The 25,124-nt window shown below is 40.7% G+C and overlaps 1 protein-coding gene across 1 annotated transcript; it reads left to right on the forward strand.

Moving 5' to 3' along the window:
• The first annotated feature begins 6,263 nt into the window (after positions 1–6,263).
• On the forward strand, positions 6,264–17,809 carry LOC139578482 (calcium-activated potassium channel subunit beta-2-like). The gene is made up of 4 exons (XM_071406142.1): positions 6,264–7,262; positions 7,965–8,135; positions 9,133–9,328; positions 17,446–17,809. Exons 1-4 carry the CDS (start codon positions 7,210–7,212, stop codon positions 17,728–17,730), a joined length of 705 nt encoding a protein of 234 aa, XP_071262243.1. The 5' UTR covers positions 6,264–7,209; the 3' UTR covers positions 17,731–17,809.
• The last annotated feature ends 7,315 nt before the right edge of the window (positions 17,810–25,124 follow it).

The following is a 25,124-nucleotide window of genomic DNA, read 5'->3' on the forward strand; positions in this document are numbered from 1 at the left end:
GTCTGTAAACTGTTAGTGTCTTAACGACCATTCCACAGATGCATGTTCATTAATTGTTTATGGTTCATTGAACAAGCATGGGAAGCAGTGTTTAAACCCTTTACAATGAAGATCTGTGAAGTTATTGGATTTTTACGAATAATCTTTGAAAGACAGGGTTCTGAAAAAGGGATGTTTATTTTTTTGCTGAATTTATTGTAAGGAATTTGAAATTATTCATACTTTTACGTTTGATACTTAAGTATTTTTAAAACCAAATACTTTTAGACTTAACTCAACTAATATTTTACTGGGTGACTTTTACCTGAGTCATTTTCTATTAAGGTGTCTTTTATTTTACTCAAGTATGACATTTGAGTACTTTTTCCACCAATGGATATAAAAAATGTCAGTGTCACATAAAATCTTTCATTAAACCTTTGCCTCAATACAAAACAGTTGACAAGAACAGTTGAGACAGAGGCAGTTGTCCTTGAGAATGTAGCTGAACTAGTGAGGGAAATGACACTTTCAGGATACGTATTATTGGCCAGTCGTGATACATGGTCTTTGTTGGTATGTTGCTGCAGCAGGGCCTCTTTGAATGGGTCTGAATGAGTGTGATTAAAAGCCTGCTGGGTGGATTCCTGCTTGGAGGCATGGCCTGAGGAACACCACATGTTTTACATTAACCAATTGACGGCTGCTGCCGGAAGCCTCCACTTTCCACTCACAACAATATTGACAAATGCTCAGACTGCATTGACAAGAGTAGTGTGTAAATCTTGTTGCCTGTCGCTTTCGAATAGTCTCCTGGCAGACAGTGCATGGGAAGTCCCAGTGGTAGTGTAGCGAGCGGCCATGTTGGATGACTCACCAGAAACACTGATCCCTGACTCTGCTGCAATATTTAGTCCAACGTGCTAACTCCCATTCCAGTTATAACCAGGTTCTTACAAACGGTTCCAAAAGACATACCATGACGTAACATGATTGTAAATTGGGAGTGATTGTGTACTTGGTATAAAATTAAGATATGGATGATGAATGTTTGAATCAATACTGAAACAAACAAGTTAAGCTACTGTGTATCCACTACATTTCTCTTTTTGAAGTGAACATTCTACAATATAATCTCTTTGTAGAATCAACAAGCCTTGTGTATTGTTGGTCCTGGGTATATAAGCTGCATGTGTTTGTTGCCTTCTACTTTTACAGTGTCCTGCTTGACACAAATATTTCAAGAAAATGTGTTGAACATGCTGTCTGGGCTACTACAGTACATCCTACACTATATGATGCCCCAAAACTGAAGATTTTTTTTATTTGTTCCATGGTAAAAAGCAGAGTCCTAATTAGTCTTAAGCTAACAATGCATCCGGTCTGGATATAAACACTTGCAATGTGATCTTTACTCAGTGTGTGCCTTATTACAAAAAGTAGAGTGAGTAAACTTAATTCCCAAAACAACTATGAATTTCTTACAATTATGTATTTTCCCTATGATAAGTCATGGGAGCATGAACTGTTACTTTTTGACGCATACTGTAGTCTTCATGTCACACTGCTATTAAGTTGTGTTTATTGTCTCACTACTAGGATAAGACATGACATTGAAAAGTCAGTCCAAGAGAACCACTTTGTCCCTCACAGATTTGTCTTCAATGGAGAATGATTGATATCAAAATGACAGGAAGAATAGAAGGATCTTTTCAAGATGCCTCAGAGGAAGGTCAAAAACACAATTACAATCATAATGACACTGCCATAGCCTGCTATTTCTAAATCACGAGAACTAAAAATATCAAATATAAAACACACACCATGTTCCAAGTGCTACTGATTCAATGACATAAATGTCCTCAGTTTGAAAGCTTAACTGGGGCGCTAAATGTTACCCCTGTGCCCAGTTATCATTCCCTAATCATCCCCTCCATGGACAGGCTCTGCCCACCCTGCCTGGGTCCCTGTAATTTGGCTTCTCAGCAGCTCTGGAGAGAAGCCTGGACCAATGGATTGCTGTAGTGGCCCGGCACCAAGTCCTTAGCCTCTATTTACAGACCACAAATAGTACAGCACCTGCCTTTTAAACACACCCACTGCTCTCCATCCAATGATGTAGAATTCCAACCCCTTCGCCCTCCTCACTGACTCTGTTACTATCACATAGGATCATGGTGGTATTTGGGAGTGATTGACGTACATTTTGTGTTTTTGAAATCCAAGGAATGTCTTAATGTCTTATGTTGCCGAAGCCAGCCCTCTTTCCCCGGACAGGTGTCAAAGATCTTCTGGCACTATGCACCTTAGTAGGGTACTCTCTCCTATGTCTTACAATACTTTGACAAATTTGAAATAAACTGACTTTTTGAGAGGAACAATCCCATACTGGATTCAAGCCATTACTGTAAGAAACTGTTTAACATTGAGACAGAAGCCTCAGCCCAAAATGGCCACTCAGGCAAGCAGAGCTACAGTAGTTTAGTGCTCAGGTGGAACCAGGTTGACGCTTAACACATTTAAGCATTGTGGATTTGTTTTTATGAGCTCATTAAAGTCCCTCTTTTTGGTAGCTAATGCTTAATTAAAGGCAAACCACTTTAGTTGTAATTTTGGAGATGCACTGCCTTGGCAATGCTGGAAAGAACTGCAAGTGGACACAGGGCTTTTAGATGTAAGCAACTGGCTGGCAATGCATAAAGATGAGCGAGAGGGATGGGGAATGGAGAAAACTCTCTACATTTCCCAGAGAACAACTTTATTGATAGCCATAAAACATTCTAAGAGTTCCCCATGTTTTGGTTATTTTGCTTAAATAGTACAAGTCTGCCTGCTGGTAGCCTACACTTTAAAGTCACTGCATTACTCATGCACTTTGGAGGCACTATTTGAGTTCTGATGAGGACACTGTGGAATATATGTTTGTCTCCATTTAGCTAAAAGAAAGGAAAGTGCAAAGGGAAATACGTAGGTGTTGAACAGAAGATGTGTCTGGGGGAGGTTTTTAATGATATTCATTTAGGGACAAACCTGAAAGTCACTGTGTGTAGCACGCTGGTGTCCAGGGAGTGTTGCTCAGAAAGCTTTGGAGGAGTTTCACCCAGCTGACCTTGACATATTTTCTGAATGAACAACATGGTTTTTCCACATGGCCTTAAGGCTTAACACAGTGGAATGGTTGGCATATGCTGCTGCCTGCATGTCAGCACCGTACGCTGTCTTGGAGCACTGTCCTGTTTTACTGTGACACCCCCCTGAGTCATTGATGATGCGGTCTGGCAGATGCCTCCTGGTAGTTCTCTTAAATCAGGATTGTAAAACATGAGAGCTCACCATGGTCCTGTGTGTGGAGACACCTGTGTCTGCCTATATGTCCCAGACAGCAGAGCTGTTGGATGCTCCTGTTCACTCTGCAGCCATTAGCCTCCGGCAGTGGATAACGTTTACATAATGACATTCTAATTAAAGCAATAGACCTGAAAGAATGCTCCCATTAACAGATCATAATAATTGCCTGATGACAGTAGATGAATACGTGCAGACAGGACAAGGTTTGCTTTATTATTGTGTAAAACTTGCAAGAGAGTGTGACAGACAACAAGCCTCTAAATTCAATGTAGTACTAGTGGCACAGGTTCTTTGAATTAATACATCTCTGTAGACAGTCTTCAATAGACGGCTAAACACATTTCATATGTGCAAAGGCGTGAGACAGACAACACAATGAGCAAGCACATTCCAGTGAATCCCCTCATGTCATTTATCGTTATACCCCAGACTCCAGACTTTTCTGTCAATACTTCATGACACTAGGCACAGACTCAAGATAAGGCATCAGTCTGTGATCGCTCTGATTTATCTAATTGGTCTGCTGTGAACAGAGATGCAGCTATTTCACAGTAGCCAGAAATACTGTCAGCATCTAAGTGAAGGCACAAATGTAATAATACGATACAATACAGCTTTATCTCTATGTTTTAATCTCATCAACAATGTTCTCCTTTGGAGTTTACCTTTGGTAATGTCATTAGCGCAATTTCATGCAAGATTAGGCATGTAATTATGTGTTAAATATGAGAGGTGAGCAAATCACAGGGCTAATGAAGCCATCTCTGCTAATGGGACACTATGGACACTAGTGATACAACATAGCTAATCATCCTGCTACTATATGAGGAGGCAACAGGTTGCCCTTTTAAATGGGATGCATTGTTTTCTACATTTGCTCTGACTCAACAACAGGCATATAAGGTGCATTCTAGTTACAGTGTGTAGTGTAATGTGCACATAGTGTTGGTCTCATGTACAGTACCCCTCTTGATGAACTTGTCAACAATTGTCCTTTCATAAAGACAGAGCTCATATGCAGGACTGTCCCTAATAAACGCTGCTAAATAGATTCTCCTATGTGCCACATCAGACACCCGGCAGGTAGTTAGGTGAGAATAGTGCAATAATCTGTTCTCGTTTCAATGTGTCAGGGCTCCAAAAGGCAGCATTAGCACGTCGCTTGGCTAAAGACACAGTGACAAAAAGGTATGCCCCCTCAATCTGCTTCCAGGCATCCCCTGACTAGTGTGTGGAGCCATCAAATAACAGTGTTTATTTAGAGAGAACCCTATTGAATGTAGAGAGAGTACGGTTACATGTACTGCTTGGTTTGAAGGTTAGAAATTCAATGTCTGATATTTTGTTTATTTATACAAGTTTTAATCTGTAATCCCTGTGCTTCATCTAATAGCACAACCAAAATGACCTGGATTGCAGTTGAGATTACATTAAAGTACATGGTGCAAGTCATAAATGCCTTGCAGAACATCATAGCATTTGTGAAGATTTTCATAGACCTGCGACCTTGAACATGCAGGCTTTCTATGATTACATAAGAATATATTTATTGTTACAGTAACCTCAAAATGTGGCCATGACGTGTTACTCATTTTAAGGATGAATAAATACTGTTACATTCGTTTGTAAGATATCCTTAACTGTAGGCTATTTACTATATTACAAAGGTAATATTGAGTTTGGTTGTGTTTGGTTGACAACGCAACCAAATATCAACATTTAAAGGAGATGTATTTACTGCTTGGATAGTTCCATCTGAGCCACTTGCTTAATTATACTCTGTCACTTGTATTTTTGGTTGTGAAGTAAATCCAACATAGCATTTGTTAACTTGCCAACAAGTTAATAGGTTATTTACTATATTGCAAAACTGATATTGAATATTGTTTCTCAATGCAATCAAATATCAACATATGAAGAAGATTTATCTTCTGCTTGGATAGTTCCATCTGTGCCACTGACTCTGGCTTTAATTCCAGTTTGTCTACAAATTAATAATTGATATGTTGGATTCACGTCTCCATTTCAACCAAACAAGATCAAGAATTGGACTAAATCAAATCAAAGTTGAAATACAGTTTGATTTAGTCCCCCTCCCCACATCACTATGATATATGATTGAAAAGGTATGTATGCTTACGTTTCATTTGCTCTGTTATTTAAACCTACCCTTTGGAATGACTTTGATAGCAACAGTGAATCTATTAAGTGGAGATATCTCAACCGTCATTCTCACGATAGCACATCGGTAATAGTCAGTGACAATATGAAAACTAAGCAGGGCTGGGCTTGGTTAAAACCCTGGATGGGTGACCAAAAGGATAGCTGTAGATAGATGACCAACGCTCCAATAAGAGGTGCTGCCTAGCCTGTAGTTTTTTTTCTCATAGTGGATATTACTTTGAAGATCTGACTTTGTTTCAAAGGCAGGAATTCAACATCTTAAATACAAGGTTTGTCTATGTTGAAAATTGGTTACCATAATGATATAACCCTGTGGTTGAAATTTAAAAAAACAGTTGATTACTTTTTTCAAATCCAATGTTTTTTCCACCTAGATTCTATGTCACAATACGTTGACAAATTACGTTGAAACAACGTTGATTTAACCAGTTTGTACCAAGTGGGCACTTACCACTATTAGGGCAACAATTAAGAAGTTTAAAAACACTGGAACAGTGGTAAACTTGCCCCCATGCACAGTGAGGAAAATAGTTCAGGAGGCAAAGAAAAACCCAAGGTCCAAAGTTGGAGAATTACAGAACTTGGTCGCATCTTTGCGTTAGATGCCACCTCCATACCAATAGGCTCTTTTGAAGGTTTGCCAGAAAATATATTTTATTGAGAGCAACCAGCAAATGTATCATCACTCATTCAATAGCCAAGCATGCTCGAAAGTAAGTATTCAAAATATTTCACAGTATGGGTAGACTATTCCTGTGCGATAGGAGCACAACATCATAGCCTATTTATTAATCTCAGAGTCTTTACTAAGGCAGGAGATAGAAACACAATAATCTATTGATGAGCAAAGACAGACACACACACACACACACACACAATCAAAACCTTCTCTGTGAACCTTATCTACATAATGAGAGTGGATGTTTGTGTTTAAATCTCCTAATATGAACAAAAAGGGTTTGGGAAATCCCACTACTTTCCTTACTACTCCGAGCAGTTATTCATTTTCCCTGAAAACTCCAATGCAACTACATTGCTAGGAGGCTCTCCATTAAGACCAATCAACAGAGAGAGGTTGGGGAGGAGGTTCAGGGGAGGAGGGAGGCTTTGAATGCCTCTCACCTCTTACTGCTGAATAGTCGGAAGGGATCAATGCTTTCGCAAGTCCTCTGCGCCTGGAAACCTCATCATTCCACCAGCCCGTCGCCGTCGCTCAGACTATGAATAGTCAATAACAAATGAACAGGCAGGAAATTAAGTGCCAGACGAGTGGGCTTGAAGCACACAGGAAAGCGTGTGTGCCATGTGTGCTGTTCGTGTGCCTCAGGTGGATGCGTGCTGCTGCTGCTCCCTCTTTGCCTCTGTGAACTCCAGCTCTTCAAACATTCAAAAGATGATTCACCTTGGTGACTATCCTAGTGGATGGCGAGTGGCTCTAAACTCTGTGGAATACGTTGCTTTTTCTTTCTGCAGAAGATGAATAGGGTTGATGAAGTCATTCAGTGAGAAAACTCTTCTCACCTGGCTGTGGGTTATCCTGACCAGGCTCTGAGGGGGTGGCACTTCCAGGATAGATGTGTGGAGACTGAGGGGCACATGGGTCACTGAGTGTTTGTGTCTGTCCCTGGCAGGTGGTCTCAGCAGCCCTGTGTGACGCCCTCTGTGAGTGGTGGTGGGCACAGAGAGTCCTCAGAGAGGATGTTCCTATGGGCAGGAAGCAAAGGAGCTCAGGGATCAGGAAGTGAGAGAAGGTATGGTACCCTTTATACTTTACACAGCACAAAGAATCATGGGACAGATCTATGATGCACTTCTGAAAAGTTTGTAATTGTGTTTTTGAAAGGGAACAACAGACAAACTTAAGACATGAAATTTGTCACCGTAACAAATGCTTGGTAAATCTGACACTGAGTTTTATATATATATTTTTTAAATCAGAAATCTAGTTAATGTCATTATACTTACATCTGTAACAAGCTTTACTAAGATTGGGATGTGCTTAATTCTACGATGTCTGATTATTTTTTGTTGGATTGTAAAAGCTTTTCAGCTTTTTTACATCAATGAGAATCACATTTGCGCACCCAGCTTTAAGCTACAATAATTGTGAATAAAAGGGAAAATCTGTCAGTTTGTATTTGGAAAAACTCCACCCCTGAAAATAAAAACGAATATCTCATTATCTACTGGTCTACCAGTCAACAGTAATATTAGCTATGACGTTTTCGCATTATTCGTGATGGAAAGTAAATCACATGATCAGTGTGCAAAATTTAAAAAATAATTTATTTCAAGCTTTGCATGTCCATGCCCAAGAGAAGAGAATTAAATTCATATTGACCCTTAAAAGGCTATTACTTATGTATTGATTTGACTAATGCCATTTGGTCAAGCCAGATGACCTCATGATGCAACCCTGTTGTGTGTGTGTGTGTTGGTAATGTATGAATCAGGACTATTTATCAGAAGGTCCGGGAGTATGACGTGCTAGACAAGAGGAAGACAGTGACAGCGCTGAAGGCTGGGGAGGACAGAGCTATTCTCCTGGGACTCAGCATGATCCTCTTCTCTGTGATGATGTACTTTGTGCTGGGCATTACCATGGTGCGCTCCTACTCAGACAGGTAATTTGCGCTCACTCACCAAGTCAATCACAATGTCCTGAAGTTTGTTTTCTTCATGTAGCCACATGCATGTCAAAGAAAAAACTGCTGTTAGATCTTCATCATGTCACCATGTGTATATTACTTTGGCTAGTCTAGGATAATGGCTCAAATGCTGTCTGAACTGTCACTGAAACACACCAGTTAGCCAAGCTGTCTTTAAAGTGCATGGCAAACTATACAATCCCCCTATATTAGCCCCTCCCGGGAGCTACCACTGTGCATTCCAAATGGTGTGGTCCCTCTATACTTTAGTTGTGGACATAAATTGCAGTCAGAGGCATTTAAGATGCCAGCTGAGGCTTATGAGTAGCATTTGCGCTATGAGCTCACTGTAACTGTTACAGCATGAAAGCAGGGGACACAGGGGACAAACTTCCGTACACAATAGCCTATCACAATACAGCACCAATTACACTGCAAGGCACCAACGTCATTCCAAGCCACAGAGTGTGCTGCAATTTTTTTTTTTATTCCACCTCAAGTCGTTCCTTTTCTATTTGGATTCAGTGAAAAAGTAGTGCAACATTTATCCTTAAAGAGAAAGTGAAAAGCAAGTTATTCAGAATATTACTTTTTCCTAGATCTAAGATTAATTTCCAAATATCAGTATGTAGACTATAAAGCATGCTGAGCTATTCAAGAGGTTAAGATACACCGGTAAAGTGGACAGACTTTGGAATTCAGCTGGAGATAATCACTATAATCTGCTATTTGCTAGTGTTGTCGATCTTTTCTCCCATTTCTACTACTCATCTGATTCAGTCTGCTTCATATCATGCATTCATTGTTAATCATGGGTGTTGTGTTGTTGGATACAGTTGTTGTTGATGTTGAACTTACTTGTGTGGCATCCAGACAGCAATATGTTAGAGGGCACCGGGGTAGAGCTATACACAGGTCAGTAACTCTTTAAATTTGCTCCCTACCCTACCCTCCCCACCCCCATGCCATGTAGTGTGTGGACGGAGGAATCCAGCTGCACTGTGCTCAACTCCACCATCGTGGCGGAGATGAACTGTACCTACAGCTGCGGCTCTGAGTGCTGGAAAAGCTCCAAGTACCCGTGCCTACAGGTGTTTGTCAGTCTCAACACATCCGGAAAGGTTGTCCGACTCTCCCACAATGAGGAGGCACAGGACACCAACCCAGAGGTGAGACAGAGGACATGCCTAAACATAACATGTCCAACAGTAACCCTATATTTCATTATCTTGCTTCAGCTACAGTAATATACACCTGGTTTTACTGATCTTTACTAACAAAGTATGTGGTAGCAATGTGCAATCAAATGATTCAATAGAAAACAGTATATGAGCACAACTATGAAATATGTATTTACCATGTAATTAATTTAATGTAGGGCAGAGTGATGCTGAGACTCTGATTTTTTACTTTAAAATGTCTAACAAAAAACAATGATTGCAAAGTTAAACAAACCATACAGCTCTATGCACAGGGACTACTTTTAATCATTTCCACAGAAAATTGTATAAAAACACATTTACTTGAAGAGCAGTGCAGATGCGAAGTTTGGTAACAGAATGTCGGCACCAACAGCACAAACCGTCATTCTGTTACCAAACTTTGCATCCCCACTAGGCACAAATTGGTTGAATAAATGTTGTTTCAACGTAATTTGTCAGCGTATTGTGACGTGGATTTACATGGAAAATACATTTGATTTTTTTTTAAGTTAGCAAATCTTGTTTTGAGGCTGAAATTTAAAGCACAGGATTATGTCATCACTGTGATCAATTTTCAAACCTGGCATAAAATATGTTGAATTTGTACCTTTGAAACTTTATATCCACTATCAGAAAAACAATTATAGTTGGGGAGCACCTCTTACTGGTGAAGTGATCTATCTACAGCTATTCATTTGGTATCCCATCCTGGGTTTTAACTAGGCCCAGTCCTGCTTAGCTTTGATATTTGTCACTGACTAATACCGATGTGCTACCATGAGAATGATTGTTGAAAGATCTCTTAATAAATAAATATATTCACTGTGATGCTATCGAAGTCATTCCAAAGGGTAGGCTTACCAAAGCAAATAAAATGTTACCATACTTTATAAGTCATGTATATCATCAATGATACTATTTAGGCCTATACAGTGCATTTGGAAAGTATTCAGACACCTTGACTTTTGTCACATTTTGTTACGTTACAGCCTTTTTCTAAAATGGATGAAATCTTTTTTTTCCTTATCAATCTATGCACAATACCCCATAATGACAAAGCAAAAACTGTTTTTTAGACATTTTTGCAATCGGTCTGAATACTTCCGAATACACTGTGTAGCATTTGCAAAGTCATCATCAACTATTGTTTCAATTCAACCTAGGGTTCAACTAAAAATAGACAACACATATCGGCCTAGGGTTTCTGAACTTTGGTTGATTTCAAATGTAATCTTCAAGTTAATCATTAATATGTTGGATTCACGTCTCCATCTCAAACAAAAATCAAAGTTATAACCCCCTAAGGTCGATGTCCGCGCCCCCGCGGAAATCTAATTAGCATAATAAAAAAATCCCCATATTCATCCGTCAGTTTAAAATAGAGATATCTGGTTTTGCATTGGATGCGTCTCAATCAACCACATTCGCTTATATCGTACTTCCACATCTGCAGTAAAAGGTGACAGAGCTAGAGCAGTGTTTGTCAGACCATGATACATCCCGAAATTCACACAAAATCGTCTGTAGCGTCTGAACGGTTTGGCCTACAAGGTATTATGACCACTCTAAGGAAAGATGAGACACACAGTACCAGTCAAAAGTTTGGACACACCTACTCATTCAAGCGTTTTTCTTGATCTTTACTATTTTCTACATTGTAGATGCGTTTGAGCCAATCAGTTGTGTTGTGACAAGGTAGGGATGGTATACAGAAGATAGCCCTATTTGGTAAAATACAAAGTCCATATTATGGCAAGAACAGCTTGAATAAGCAAAGAGACAAGACAGTCCACCATTACTTTAAGACATGAAGATCAGTCAATCCAAAACATTTCAAGAACTTTGAAAAATTCTTCAAATGTAGTCACAAAAACCACCAAGCGCTATGATGAAACTGGCTCTCATGAGGACCGCCACAGGAAAGGAAGAACCAGAGTTACCTCTGCTGCAGAGGATAAGTTCATTAGAGTTAACTGCACCTCAGATTGCAGCCCAAATAAATGCTTCAAGTAGCAGACACATCTCAACATCAACTGTTCAGAGGAGACTGTCAATCAGGCCTTCATGGTCGAATTGCTGCAAAGAAACCACTACTAAAGGACACCAATAAGAAAAAGAGACTGGCTTGGGCAAAGAAAAACGAGCAATGTACATTAGACCGGTAGGAAATCTGTCCTTTGGTCTGATGAGTACAGATTTTAGATTTTTGGAGCATGGAGGAGGTGTGATGGTGTAGTGGTGCTTGCTGGTGACACTGTCTCCAACTAAACCAAAAATAAAAGTTACAGAATAGGATTAAGCCAGTGGCTCAGTTGAAACTATCCAGGCATTAGATATCCTCCAAATGTTGATATTTGGTTGAGTTGTCAACCAAATACAATTCATTATTTATTTTGTAATAACCTTAAATTGAAGCAATATACTTTGTCTTACAAACTAATGTAACAATATTTATTCAACCTTAAAATGAGTAACACATCCATGGCTACATTTTGAGGTTAGCCTACTGTAACTATAAATGTTTGTTCAAGATAGCATGCAAAGGTCACAGGTCTGTGGAGATCTTCATAATTGCTATAATTGCAGACACTGGGCACTATATAGAATTAGTTTGACAACCCTGTTTTAATGTAATCTCAACTGCTATCCAGGTTATTTGGTTGTGCTATTAGATGGAGCACTATCAGGTTTCAGGTAAGACCCAAGTGCAGACTGTGTTGAAGTAACAATGTTTATTGCAACAACAGGAGCAGGCAAACGACAGGTCAAGGCTGGCAGGGGTCGATAATCCAGAGTAGTGGGGCCAAGGTAGAGGACGGCAGGCAGGCCCAGGGTCAGGTCATCCAGAGGTCGGTAATCCAGAGTAGGGGCAAAGGCACAGGACGGCAGGCAGGCTCGGAGTAAGGACAGGCAAGGGTCAAAACCAGGAGGACGAGGAAAAAGAGAGACTGGGGAAAAGCAGGCGCTGAGACAAAACGCTGGTTGACAATCTAAATTTGATGCCCTTCATCTCACACAAATTATCAATGAACCTACCAGGTACAACCCCAAATCCGTAAACACGGGCACCCTCATAGATATCATCCTAACCAACCTGCCCTCCAAATATACCTCTGCTGTCTTCAACCAGGATCTCGTAATGGGTCTGCGGTCAAACGACCACCCCTCATCACTGTCAAACGCTCCCTAAAACACTTCAGCGAGCAGGCCTTTCTAATCGACCTGGCCCGGGTATCCTGGAGGGATATTGACCTCATTCCGTCAGTAGAAGATTCCTGGTTATTGTTATTCTATGAAAGTGCTTACCTCACCATCTTAAATAAGCATGCCCCATTCAAAAAATGCAGAACCAGGAACAGATATAGCCCTTGGTTCTCTCCAGACCTGACTGCCCTTGACCAGCACAAAAACATCCTGTGGCGTACTGCATTAGCATCAAATAGACCCCACGATATGCAACTTTTCAGGGAAGATAGGAACCAATATACACAGGCAGTTAGGAAAGCAAAGGCTAGCTTTTTCAAACAGAAATTTGCATCCTGTAGCACAAACTCAAAAAGGTTATGGGACACTATAAAGGCCATGGAGAATAAGAGCACCTCCTCCCAGCTGCCATTGCACTGAGGCTAGGAAACACTGTCACTACCGATAAATCCACGATAATTGATCATATCAGTAAGCATTTTTCTACGGCTGGCCATGCTTTCCACCTGGCTACCCCTACCCCGGTCAACAGCCCACAGCAACTTCACCAAGCCTCCCCCATTTCTCCTTCACCCAAATCCAAATAGCTGATGTTCTGAAAGAACTGCAAAATCTGGACCCCTACAAAATCAGCCGGGCTAGACAATCTGGACCCTATCTTTCAAAAATGATCAGCTGAAATTGTTGCAACCCCTATTACTAGCATGTTCAACCACTCTTTCATATCGTCTGAGATCCCCAAATATTGGAAAGCTGCCGTGGTCATCCCCCTCTTCAAAGGGGGAGACACTCTAGACCCAAACTGCTACAGACGAAGTCAGAAGTTTACATACACTTAGGTTGGAGTCATTAAAACTAGTTTTTCAACCACTCCACAAATTTCTTGTTAACAAACTATAGTTTTGGCAAGTCGGTTAGGACATCTAGGACATCTGTGCATGACACAAGTCATTTTTCCCAAAATTATTCACAGACAGATTATTTCACTGTATCACAATTTCAGTGGGTCAGAAGTTTACATACACTAAGTTGACTGTGCCTTTAAACAGCTTGGAAAGTTCCAGAAAATGATGTCATGGCTTTAGAAGCTTCTGAAAGGCTAATTGACATCATTTGAGTCAATTGGAGGTGTACCTGTGGATGTATTTCAAGGCCTACCTTCAAACTCAGTGCCTCTTTGCTTGACATCATGGGAAAATCAAAAGAAATCAGCCAAGACTTCAGAAAAAAGATTGTGGACCTCCACAAGTCTGGTTCATCCTTGGGAGCAATTTCCAAACGCCTGAAGGTACCACGTTCATCTGTACAAACAATAGTACGCAAGTATAAACACCATGGGACCATGCAGCCATCATACCGCTCAGGAAGGAGACACATTATGTCTCCTACAGATGAGACTGTATTATGAGAGACAGATTATGTCTCCTTTAGTGCGAAAAGTGCAAATCAATCCCAGAACAACAGCAAAGGACCTGGAGGAAACAAGTACAAAAGTATCTATATCCACAGTAAAACGAGTCCTATATCGACATAATCTGAAAGATTGCTCAGCAAGGAAGAAGCCACTGCTTCAAAACTGCCATTAAAAAGCCAGACTACGGTTTGCAACTGCACATGGGGACAAAGATCATACTTTTTGGAGAGATGTCCTCTGGTCTGATGAAACAAAAATGTAACTGTTTGGTCATAATGACCATCGTTATGTTTGGAGGAAAAAGGGGGCGGCTTGCAAGTCGAAGAACACCATCCCAACCGTGAAGCACGGGGGTGGCAGCATCATGTTGTGGGGGTGCTTTGCTGCAGGAGGGACTGGTGCACTTCACAAAATAGACGGCATCATGAAGAGGGAAATTATGTGGATATATTGAAGCAACATCTCAAGACATCAGTCAGGAAGTTAAAGCTTGGTCGCAAATGGGTCTTCCAAATGGACAATGACCCCAAGCATACTTCCAAAGTTGTGGCAAAATGGCTTCAGGACAACAAAATCAAGGTATTGGAGTGGCCATCACAAAGCCCTGACCTCAATCCTATTGAAAATTTGTGGAAAGAACTGAAAAAGCGTGTGCAAGCAAGGAAAACATGACTCCGTTACTCAAGCTCTGTAAGGAGGAATGGGCCAAAATTCACCCAACTTATTGTGGGAAGCTTGTGGAAGGCTAAACAAAACGTTTGACCCAAGTTAAACAATTTAAAGGCAATGCTACCAAATACTAATTGAATGTATGTAAACTTCTGACCTACTGGGAATGTTGGTTAAAGAAATAAAAGCTGAAGTAAATTATTATTTCTACTATTATTCTGACATTTCACTTTCTTAAAATAAAGTGGTGATCCTAACTGACCTAAGACAGGGAATTTTTACTATAATTAAATGTCAAGAATTGTGAAAACTGAGTTTAAATGTATTTGGCTAAGGTGTATGTAAACTTCCGACTTCAACTGTATATCTATCCTAACTTTCCTAACTTTTTCTAAGGTCTTCGAAAGCCAAGTTAACAAATAGATCACCGACCATTTCGAATCCCACTGTACCTTCTCTGCTATGCAATCTGGTTTCCGAGCTGGTCATGGGTGCACCTCAGCCACGCTCAAGGTCCTAAACAATATCATAACCGCCATCGATAAAAGACAATACTGTGCAGCTGTATTCATCGACCTGGCCAAGGCTTTCGACTCTGTCAATCACCACATTCTTATCGGCCGACTCAACAGCCTTGGTTTCTCAAATGACTGCCTTGCCTGGTTCACCAATTACTTCTCAGACGGAGTTCACTGTGTCAAATCGGAGGGCCTGTTGTCCGGACCTCTGGCAGTCTCTATGGGGTGCCACATTGTTCAATTCTGTATACATCAATGCTGTCGCTCTTGCTGCTGGTGATTCTCTGATCCACCTCTACGCAGACAACACCATTCTGTATATATCTGGCCCTTCTTTGGACACTGTGTTAACTAACCTCCAGACGAGCTTCAATGCCATACAACTCTCCTTCCATGGCCTCCAACTGCTCTTACATGCAAGTAAAACTAAATGCATGCTCTTCAACCGATCACTGCCTGCACCTGCCCGCCCGTCCAGCATCACTACTCTGGACGGTTCTGACTTAGAATATGTGGACAACTACAAATTCCTAGGTGTCTGGTTAGACTGTAAACTCTCCTTCCAGACTCACATCAAACATCTCCAATCCAAAGTTAAATCTAGAATTGGCTTCCTATTTCGCAACAAAGCCTCCTTCACTCATGCTGCCAAACATACCCTCGTAAAACTGACCATCCTACCGATCCTCGACTTTTACAAAATTTACAAAATAGCCTCCAATACCCTACTCAATAAATTGGATGCAGTCTATCACAGTGCCATCTGTTTTGTCACCATTGCCCCATATACTACCCACCACTGCGACCTGTATGCTCTCGTTGGCTGGCCCTCGCTTCATATTCGTTGCCAAACCCACTGGCTCCATGTCATCTATAAGTATTTTTCTAGGTAAAGCCCAGCCTTATCTCAGCTCACTGGTCACCATAGCAGCAACCCCCCCGTAGCACGCGCTCCAGCAGGTATATTTCACTGGTCACCCCCAAAGCCAATTCCTCCTTTGGTCGCCTTTTCTTCCAGTTCTCTGCTGCCAATGACTGGTACGAATTGCAAAAATCACTGAAGCTGGAGACTCATATCTCCCTCACTAACTTTAAGCACCAGCTGTCAGAGCAGCTAACAGATCACTGCACCTGTACATAGCCCGTCTGTAAATAGCCCCTCCAATTACCTCATCCCCATACTGTTATTTATTCCATTTTTTTTTCTGCTTTGCACCCCAGTATCTCTACTTGCACATTCATCTTCTGCACATCTATCACTCCAGTGTTTAATTGCTATTTAATTGCTATAACTAGCCTACCTGGTTAAATAAAAGTGGGGGGGAAAGAAAAAAAAACTTGAACAAACCTGACAAACTTGCACAGACAGACAGAAAACACAGGTATAAATACTCAGTGGGGAAGTTGGGCGACACCTGAAGTGGGGGGTGGAGACAAGCACAAGGACAGGTGGAGACAAGCACAAGGACAGGTGAAACAGATCAGGGCGTGACAGTGCACAGTGATAATACATGAACTTGTTGTATAAACACAAAATATCTGACAATGTATTACCATTTGAACTTTGTTGTGCTTTAAATTTGTTGGAAGCGCGCTGAAAACACATTTAGATGACAACTAAACCAAAATCAGACATTGTTTTTCTATTGGAACTTGGTTATGCTTTTAGGTGGTTGAAAGCAGTGACAACACATTGGGAATTCAACAAACTTCTGGCTGTCTTTTTGAGTGGGTGAATAAAGGTTGAAATCTCATTGATCAACGTCTCAACCAAATATTACCCACATTTCCACGTTGAAATGATGTGGTGTGCCTAACTCATGTTAATTTTTGTAAAATTGTCTGTGAAAATTGTTAAAAGTAGTCCTTGTGCATAGGTATTGTTTGTTTAACTTTGCAATCATTGGTTTTTGTTTGACATACATTTTAAAGTGAAAAATAAAATAAAACAACATTTTATTAACTGTGATCTGATTCTCAGCATCACTCTGTTATCGTGGAATTGCCTTGTAACAATGAGAAAACAATATGGTTTAATCCACCCTAATTCGCTAAAAATAAATAAATAGTTTATCACAATGCACCCACATAAAAACACTGGAAACGGAAGGACCTCGAGTTCTAATTAACTCCAGACCCCACCTCAATACATTACTTGAGGTGAGAGGTGAAAAACTTGCAGCTGTCAACAAATTCTAGAGGTTACATTTCAATTCAACTCATCCAAGACACGCAGTTAACCCACTGTATTCATAATAAATCTGTCTTTGTTCTCTTAGTGCTTCTATGTGCCCAAATGCCAGAAGGACTTCAATGCGATCCACACTGTAGTCATGAAAATCTTGGAGCGTCTGAAAACACAGCAGCAGGTGCTGTGTTACATGGACCCAGGTGAACAGCAGGACAGTGCTCTACTGACACGCATCTATGGACGATTGGCAGTGTTCCACTCACTCTTTTGGCCAACCTGCACCCTCATTGGTGGAACCATCATCATCGTCATGGTGAAGCTCACCCAGTACCTGTCCATCATGTGTGAACAGGTGGGCAGGATCAAAAGGTGAGAGAAAGGCCAGGGACAGGGGCCAGGCTACAAGGCCAGGGGACAGGGGCCAGGCTACAGGGGGCAAGGGATAGGTTACAGTAGCAGCACAAGGCCCTGGTTTTCATACGCAGCCTAGGAACCTTAAGGAAGCTCTTTATATTCCATTTGCGCTAAAGACTTGTGTATGAGAGCTGAGAAACAGGGGATCTGGGGGCTTATAATCCCCACATGATTCCTCTGGGTCTTCTGAGGAAATCAATAGGACTGATATGGGCTCCCGGCAGCTATGTCATGGCAGGTGAAAGTCAATGACTTTGGGGCACACTGATTCTTCCTGGGATCTCTTTTCTGCACCTCCATAAGTGGCACAATCATACAAAGTGATGGCTTGAAAGAAGTGGCCAACACTGGACCTAATCTGCCCTTGAACCCCTAGTCAGCATTGATGATCCATTCACACTGTGACGACAAGGCAGTGACGCCAAGAGAGTTTGACCGAGACAACTATGTCGAAGCATTGTCCAAAATACTGATCTAAACTTGGCTTCTTGTGTTACTGGTATTGGGTGGAGGGTTACACAACTACAGGCGGCTGGGGGTGACACCCATAAACGAGGTGTTGACTATCTATGCTGTAACCCTGGGTCTGTAAAGACTCCATTCCAAGCTAATAGTTTGGGATAAACACTTCCTTGCAATATGGTGTAGCAGTAATTACATATCACAATAGGTCTTAGTCACTATGATGCTTAGATTGAAGTACAATGCAACTTCCCAGGGCAACTGTTCAATACAAAATGCCTTAATTTCTGGCCCTAAGACTGTGATAGATTGCTCAGCATTTCAGACAGGAATTCTACAGGACCTTCTCTGAAATGGGTAGATATACTGAGGCAAACTGCATTTTCAGTGCCTGGGCATGGCTGCATAAAACACCTTAGGTTAATTTCCCCCTCATCTTTTCCTTTAAAGTTTCCTTAACTTAAATCAGTAGCGCAAAACATTTTAAGGTGAATTTCCCCCTTAAATTTAGTGAAAAAGTTAAGGGTTCCAGTGAGGTCCTTTAAGTGTTTCATTCACTATGGATATCAATGTAAACAGCATTTGTGGAGGTGAATGTTGCTTTCATTTGCTCTGGTGACAAAAGGAAAACATCAACCAGCTAGCTACTTAGCTAAACAATGGAAGGTGTATACATCAATGATGTCGCTCTTGCTGCTGGTGATTCTCTGATCCACCTCTACGCAGACGACACTATTCTGTATACTTCTGGCCCTTCTTTTGACACTGTGTTAACAACCCTCCAAGCGAGCTTCAATGCCATACAACTCTCCTTCCGTGGCCTCCAATTGCTCTTAAATACAAGTAAAACTAAATGCATGCTCTTCAACCGATCGCTGCCTGCACCTGCCCGCCTGTCCAACATCACTACTCTGGACGGCTCTGACTTAGAATATGTGGACAACTACAAATACCTAGGTGTCTGGTTAGACTGTAAACTCTCCTTCCAGACTCACATCAAACATCTCCAATCCAAAGTTAAATCTAGAATTGGCTTCCTATTCCGCAACAAAGCATCCTTCACTCATGCTGCCAAACATACCCTTGTAAAACTGACCATCCTACCAATCCTCGACTTCGGTGATGTCATTTACAAAATAGCCTCCAAAACCCTACTCAATAAATTGGATGCAGTCTATCACAGTGCCATCCGTTTTGTCACCAAAGCCCCATATACTACCCACCACTGCGACCTGTACACTCTCGTTGGCTGGCCCTCGCTTCATACTCGTCGCCAAACCCACTGGTTCCAGGTCATCTACAAGACCCTGCTAGGTAAAGTCCCCCCTTATCTCAGCTCGCTGGTCACCATAGCAACACCTACCTGTAGCACGCGCTCCAGCAGGTTTATCTCTCTGATCACCCCCAAAACCAATTCTTCCTTTGGCCGCCTCTCCTTCCAGTTCTCTGCTGCCAATGACTGGAACGAACTACAAAAATCTCTGAAACTGGAAACATTTATCTCCCTCACTAGCTTTAAGCACCAGCTGTCAGAGCAGCTCATAGATTACTGCACCTGTACATAGCCCATCTATAATTTAGCCCAAACAACTACCTCTTTACCTACTGTATTTATTTATTTATTTTGCTCCTTTGCACCCCATTATTTCTGTCTCTACTTTGCGCTTTCTTCCACTGCAAACCAACCATTCCAGTGTTTTTAGTTTTTATTTTACTTGCTGTGTTGTATTTACTTCGCCACCATGGCCTTTTTATATTTTTATTTATTTATACATATATTTGTTTGCCTTCACCTCCCTTATCTCACCTCACTTGCTCACATTGTATATAGACTTATTTTTTTTCACTGTATCATTGACTATATGTTTGTTTTACTCCATGTGTAACTATGTGTTGTTGTATGTGTCGAACTGCTTTGCTTTATCTTGGCCAGGTCGCAATTGTAAATGAGAACGTGTTCTCAATTTGCCTACCTGGTTAAATAAAGGTTAAATAAATAAATAAATAAAAAATGTTGCTTTCATTTGCTCTGGTGACAAAAGGAAAACATCAACCAGCTAGCTACTTAGCTAAACAATGGAAGGTGCACAATCCATGGATACAAAGATAGCTGGCTAGTTAGCTATAGCTACTCTGTAAACTACTGTGGCTTGACGTACTATAAAGCAATAAAAACAAGTTGAGAAAAAAGTATCTACAAGAAACTCGGGTTTATTATCTTCTGAAGCAATTTGGTTATCCTGTCTTGATTGTAGAGGTTATATTTTGCTTTCTCACAAAATCAAAGCATCTCTTTGACCAGGCATTTATTCCGTGAATCAGGCTGTCTCCATGGTAACAAGATACTCTTTCTGCCATACATGCCTTCAAACTACCATAGAACCCCTTTAAGTATGCCCTTAACTAATACAATATTTGAGGGGCGCTATGCAACGCCCTTAAACAATTCCCTTAGGCAAGGGAAAAGTATTCCTTAAGGTAAACCCTTAAAGGAAACTCTTAAGATATTTTATATAAAACATCTTAAGTAAATTCCTTACCTTTAAGTCAGTTGCCCTGGTTGCAAAAGGAAAATATCAACCAGCAAGTTTGGTGTATAGCTACATAGCTAAACAATGGAAGGTGCACAATCCATGGCTATAAAGCTATCTGGCTAGCTACATACTAAGTGCGTTAACTTGAGGTGCTAGAAAGTAATAGAAACAAGTTGAGAAAAAAGTAACAGCAAGAAACGTGTTTTATCTTCTGAATCAATGTGTTTCTCCTCTGTTGAATGTAGAAGTTCTATTTTGCGATCTCCCAAAATAAATGTGATATTTGACAAGAGATCACGTTCAGACAATGAATCAGGTCATCTCCATGGTAACCAGAGACGATTACTGCCGTACATGCCTTCAAACTACAGTAAACCCCCTTCAGTTTGCCTTTACCTAAGGGCAATGATTGAGGTGCTCTATGCAACGCCCTTATAGAATTCCCTTAGGTAAGTGGAAATTATTACTTAATAAGGGAAAGCCTTAAGGGAAACACATAAGATATTTTATGCAACCAGGCCCTGGAGCACACATTTATTTGAGAAGCACAAATCCATGATGGAAATGAGTCATGGCACGTTTTACCACAAATATTTACAGAATGATGATTGCACACATTCAGACCAAACTGGGTAAATATTGACAATATTTCATTATTGGTTCCATGATCACTATTATTACTGTTTGTTAATATTATTTTGCTGTCACTGTCATCTTATGTGGTCATCAGCAGTTTATCCCTGACTATAATTGTTACATTATTGACTGTTACTTACTTATCAATTGATACAAACCAATTGTAAATGCAATTTTGTCTTGCATTCATACATTTAAAGACAAACTCCGCAATTACAGAACATCCCTGGTGTATTTTTAGTGATCATTGGGTTGGTCAAAGTAGTTAAAAGGTTCTTAAAAGGTTCAAGAAATCCACAAAAAAACTGAGCCTTAGTATAAGAGTAGTCTGTTAACTGTGAAACCAAGTCAAATGTATTAGTATACTGCCTTACTTTATGATTGATAGAGTGTGTGGGTGAACAACTCATGTCTGTCCTCCATTAACCCTACAGTCTACTGTACAGCACGGTCCTTGGGATTTGAAAAGTTTCATTCCAAAATGCTATATATCAATTTCCATTAGCTTTTGTTGTTTAAAGAAATTGTAAAAGAGATTGGGGTGTTTTTTTACTATCTAGTCATAGTTTGGGGTTGTTCAATGACAGACATGTAGTTGTTTAAAATATATCACTTGATGGTTTCATTTTAGAGAGACAAATAATCATATTTTCTTTGCAAAATGCTATATATCCGCCTCACTCAGAGAAATAAGTAGTACTGCTAGGATTTACACAGTGAAATGTAACAAATAATTACATTTTTAATAAAGAACTGTACACATTTGTGATATCAATATATTTAAAAAATACGAAATAATTCTATACAGTAATATGAGATTTGTATGGAAAACTATTACATTTGTAATTTAGCAGATGCTCTTATACAGCGTGACTTATAGTAAGTGCATTCATCTTAAGATAGCTAGGTTAGACAACCACATACTGTATCACAGTCAGATATACAAGATACGAGCATTCCATTCCAGCTAAACAATGGATATATAGCGTTTTGCAAAAAACACAATTTCATGCACATCTAAAATCTATTCATAAAAATCTGATAACAATAACATTTTACAAACACATGAAGGTGAACGCCTAAATGAAGCAATCATTTATGATTTTAAAAAAAACAAATGCAAAAAATGTGTGAATATACTGTAGCAGTACTTGACTTGGACTGAAATAGGTTCCTGTACTCATTTTGAAGCTCCGCAATACTTTTGAGCTAATATTCTATAAGAGGAACAGGAGCACAAGCAGTAGAACATTTGAGGTGCTGGTACTCAGCTCTGTTAAGCTCCTGCCCAAGTCAAGCACTGTACTGTAGCATTTTGGAAATAAACTCTTAATTTACTCTCTCCTCAGCTCAACAGTATTTCCAGACAGACCAGTTGATTTTACCATCCCGGAGAGATGGATTTGCTGGGAATGGTACCTGAATAGTGTCTTCAAAGGGCACCTTATTTAAAGTATCCTGACTGGCTGTGATGAATCTGTAGTTGGAGAGTAATCAGTCACTGGGCCTGTACGTGCTTTCCACAGGTGGTGGACCCAGCTCTGGCGACAGCAATCCCTCACAAATAGGTCCTCGGAAATCTTCCTTTCACTGAACAATTTCCAGTGTACAATTTCCAATGTAGTGATTTTAATAGGAATGATTTAAAAAGGGAAGTGCAGTCCGAGTGCTTGGTGGTTTGAGAAAGTGTGGGTGTTTGTCATTGACAGGGGATAAATGCCCTGGCTGATGCAGATGGTGATACGTTCCCACTTCTTGTGCGAGTGAGAGAATGGTACAATGGCCATGTAATTTCATTCTTTCCCCATTCCAATAGAGACGGGGCACTATTAGTCACAAGGTAGCCAGTGCTGCTGACACCCAGACTGCTCTGGGGATTATAGTGTGAAATGAGACACTATTCAAACCAATGCAGTCACATAGACCACATTTTATACTATTGATCAAAAAGTAAATGACAGGAAGATATCTACTTTACAAAATAAAGATATTTCCATTAAATTGTACTCAACATAGCTCTGTCAATTACATAGTAGCTCAGAAGAGAGTGAGAGTCAGAGGATGCTATTGATATATTTGGCACTATATTTAACATGTCTTATATCTCACTATGAATATGGAGTAACATAAAAGTCTCCAATAAGTAGTCCCAAATTGGCTTTTTGGCAAAATGTTGGTATTCAAACAATGAATGAGTAATGAATACTTCACTATCATACTGTATCTGAAAACAGTGGTGGAAGGAGGACGCCGAAGGGACATGGGGTCAAGGGAGGGTATTTCACAACTATGGAGAACAAAAACTGAGCAGTGGTCATTGTGTCAATTGAACCAGCCTGCTCACCTTAACCAATGTAAACAGCATAGCTCTAGGAGGCTTGAGGAAACTCAGTGCTTCCTCTCCTTCCTCCCCAGCAGCAGAAGAACTTAAGCCAGTGCGAGACTTGCTTAAAAATGTACACTTCCTCTGTATTACCATGGGAACATAGCTTTTTTCCTTATCTAGATGGACCTGTTTAAAATCCAGAGTGCTATTCCCTAAGAGGCCAGGGGGGAATTTGACATGGGTGGATAGCATTTCTTATGGTACTTCACACGAGAGAACAGAATTATTATGAAAACAAGTCTCCTCATCTCTCAAATATGGCACTCTCCAAGCTCAGATACAATACCCCCCACATGTCACTTGGATACAGAGCACTTAGTACCTGCTGGTTCCAGCTCTTAATGAGGGTATATTTTTTACAGAACCCAATTTGCCCCTTTCCCTTGGTGACCAACAGAGAGTCATTCTACATTTTAGTCATTTAACAGACACTCTTATATCCAGAGCAACTTACAGGAGCAATTAGAGTTAAGTGCCTTGCTCAAGGGCACATCAACATATTTTTCACCTAGTCGGCTCATGGATTCAAACCAGCGACCTTTCGGTTACTGGCCCTATGCTCTTTTCTGCTAGGCTACCTGCGGAGTCCACAGCTAAATGCAGGATCTCTATGGACAGATCCATAGCACCCCTCCGATTTCATTGTGGGGGACAATAACAATGTTTGAGCTTGGTGACAGCTTGGTAAGTAAGTGATGTCTCGTATGACTGCTAGGTGTATCACTAACCATGATCAAAAAAGGCAACAGTAAAGATGTATGTAGTTCCCCATGAAAGATGCAGCGCCCCCCTTGGACCAATCAGTGTAATTTTGTAAATGCCAGATCTCTATGGCAAGACACATCATTCACCCAAGTGTTGTCAAAATCGGGCAAGTGGTTAAGATATCGCGTGTGGCTAACTTACGTACAGTTGATTACTATAGCGCCCCCCTTGTGCCAATCAGTGTAATTTTGTAAATGCCGGATCTCTATGGCAAGATGCATCCTTCACCTAAGTTTTGTCAAAATCGAGCTAATGCTGTCTGAGATATCGCGTGTGACTATCTAACATACGTACGTGCAAACGTACGAACAGAGACAGAGACACAGTCGCCGCTCCGATTTCATCATGGAGGACAACTAGTCCAGAGGTCACACCTATCACCATTAGCTGTTTGCAGGTCTGTGACTGTGATTACTCTTGTGTTGTCAAGTGACCAGTGTAGACTAAATGTGACCCTTTGGCACCCTCTGCTGTCCAGGGGTTAGCTTTACTTCTGAGCCATAACAGTTCCCGAGAGCTAGATCCCTTGATATATACAGTGGGGAGAACAAGTATTTGATACACTGCCGA

This window comes from Salvelinus alpinus, chromosome 6 (genome assembly GCF_045679555.1).
Source record: "Salvelinus alpinus chromosome 6, SLU_Salpinus.1, whole genome shotgun sequence".
Taxonomy (NCBI): domain Eukaryota; kingdom Metazoa; phylum Chordata; class Actinopteri; order Salmoniformes; family Salmonidae; genus Salvelinus; species Salvelinus alpinus.

What these genes read in the sequence shown, in the direction of transcription:
- LOC139578482 (XM_071406142.1), top strand. Translation starts at nt 7,210, where the DNA reads ATGTTCCTATGGGCAGGAAGCAAAGGAGCTCAGGGATCAGGAAGTGAG. An exon ending in GTGCGCTCCTACTCAGACAG is followed by an intron (nt 8,136 to 9,132) that starts GTAATTTGCGCT and finishes CATGCCATGTAG; the next exon opens with TGTGTGGACGGAGGAATCCA. An exon ending in CACAGGACACCAACCCAGAG is followed by an intron (nt 9,329 to 17,445) that starts GTGAGACAGAGG and finishes TTGTTCTCTTAG; the next exon opens with TGCTTCTATGTGCCCAAATG.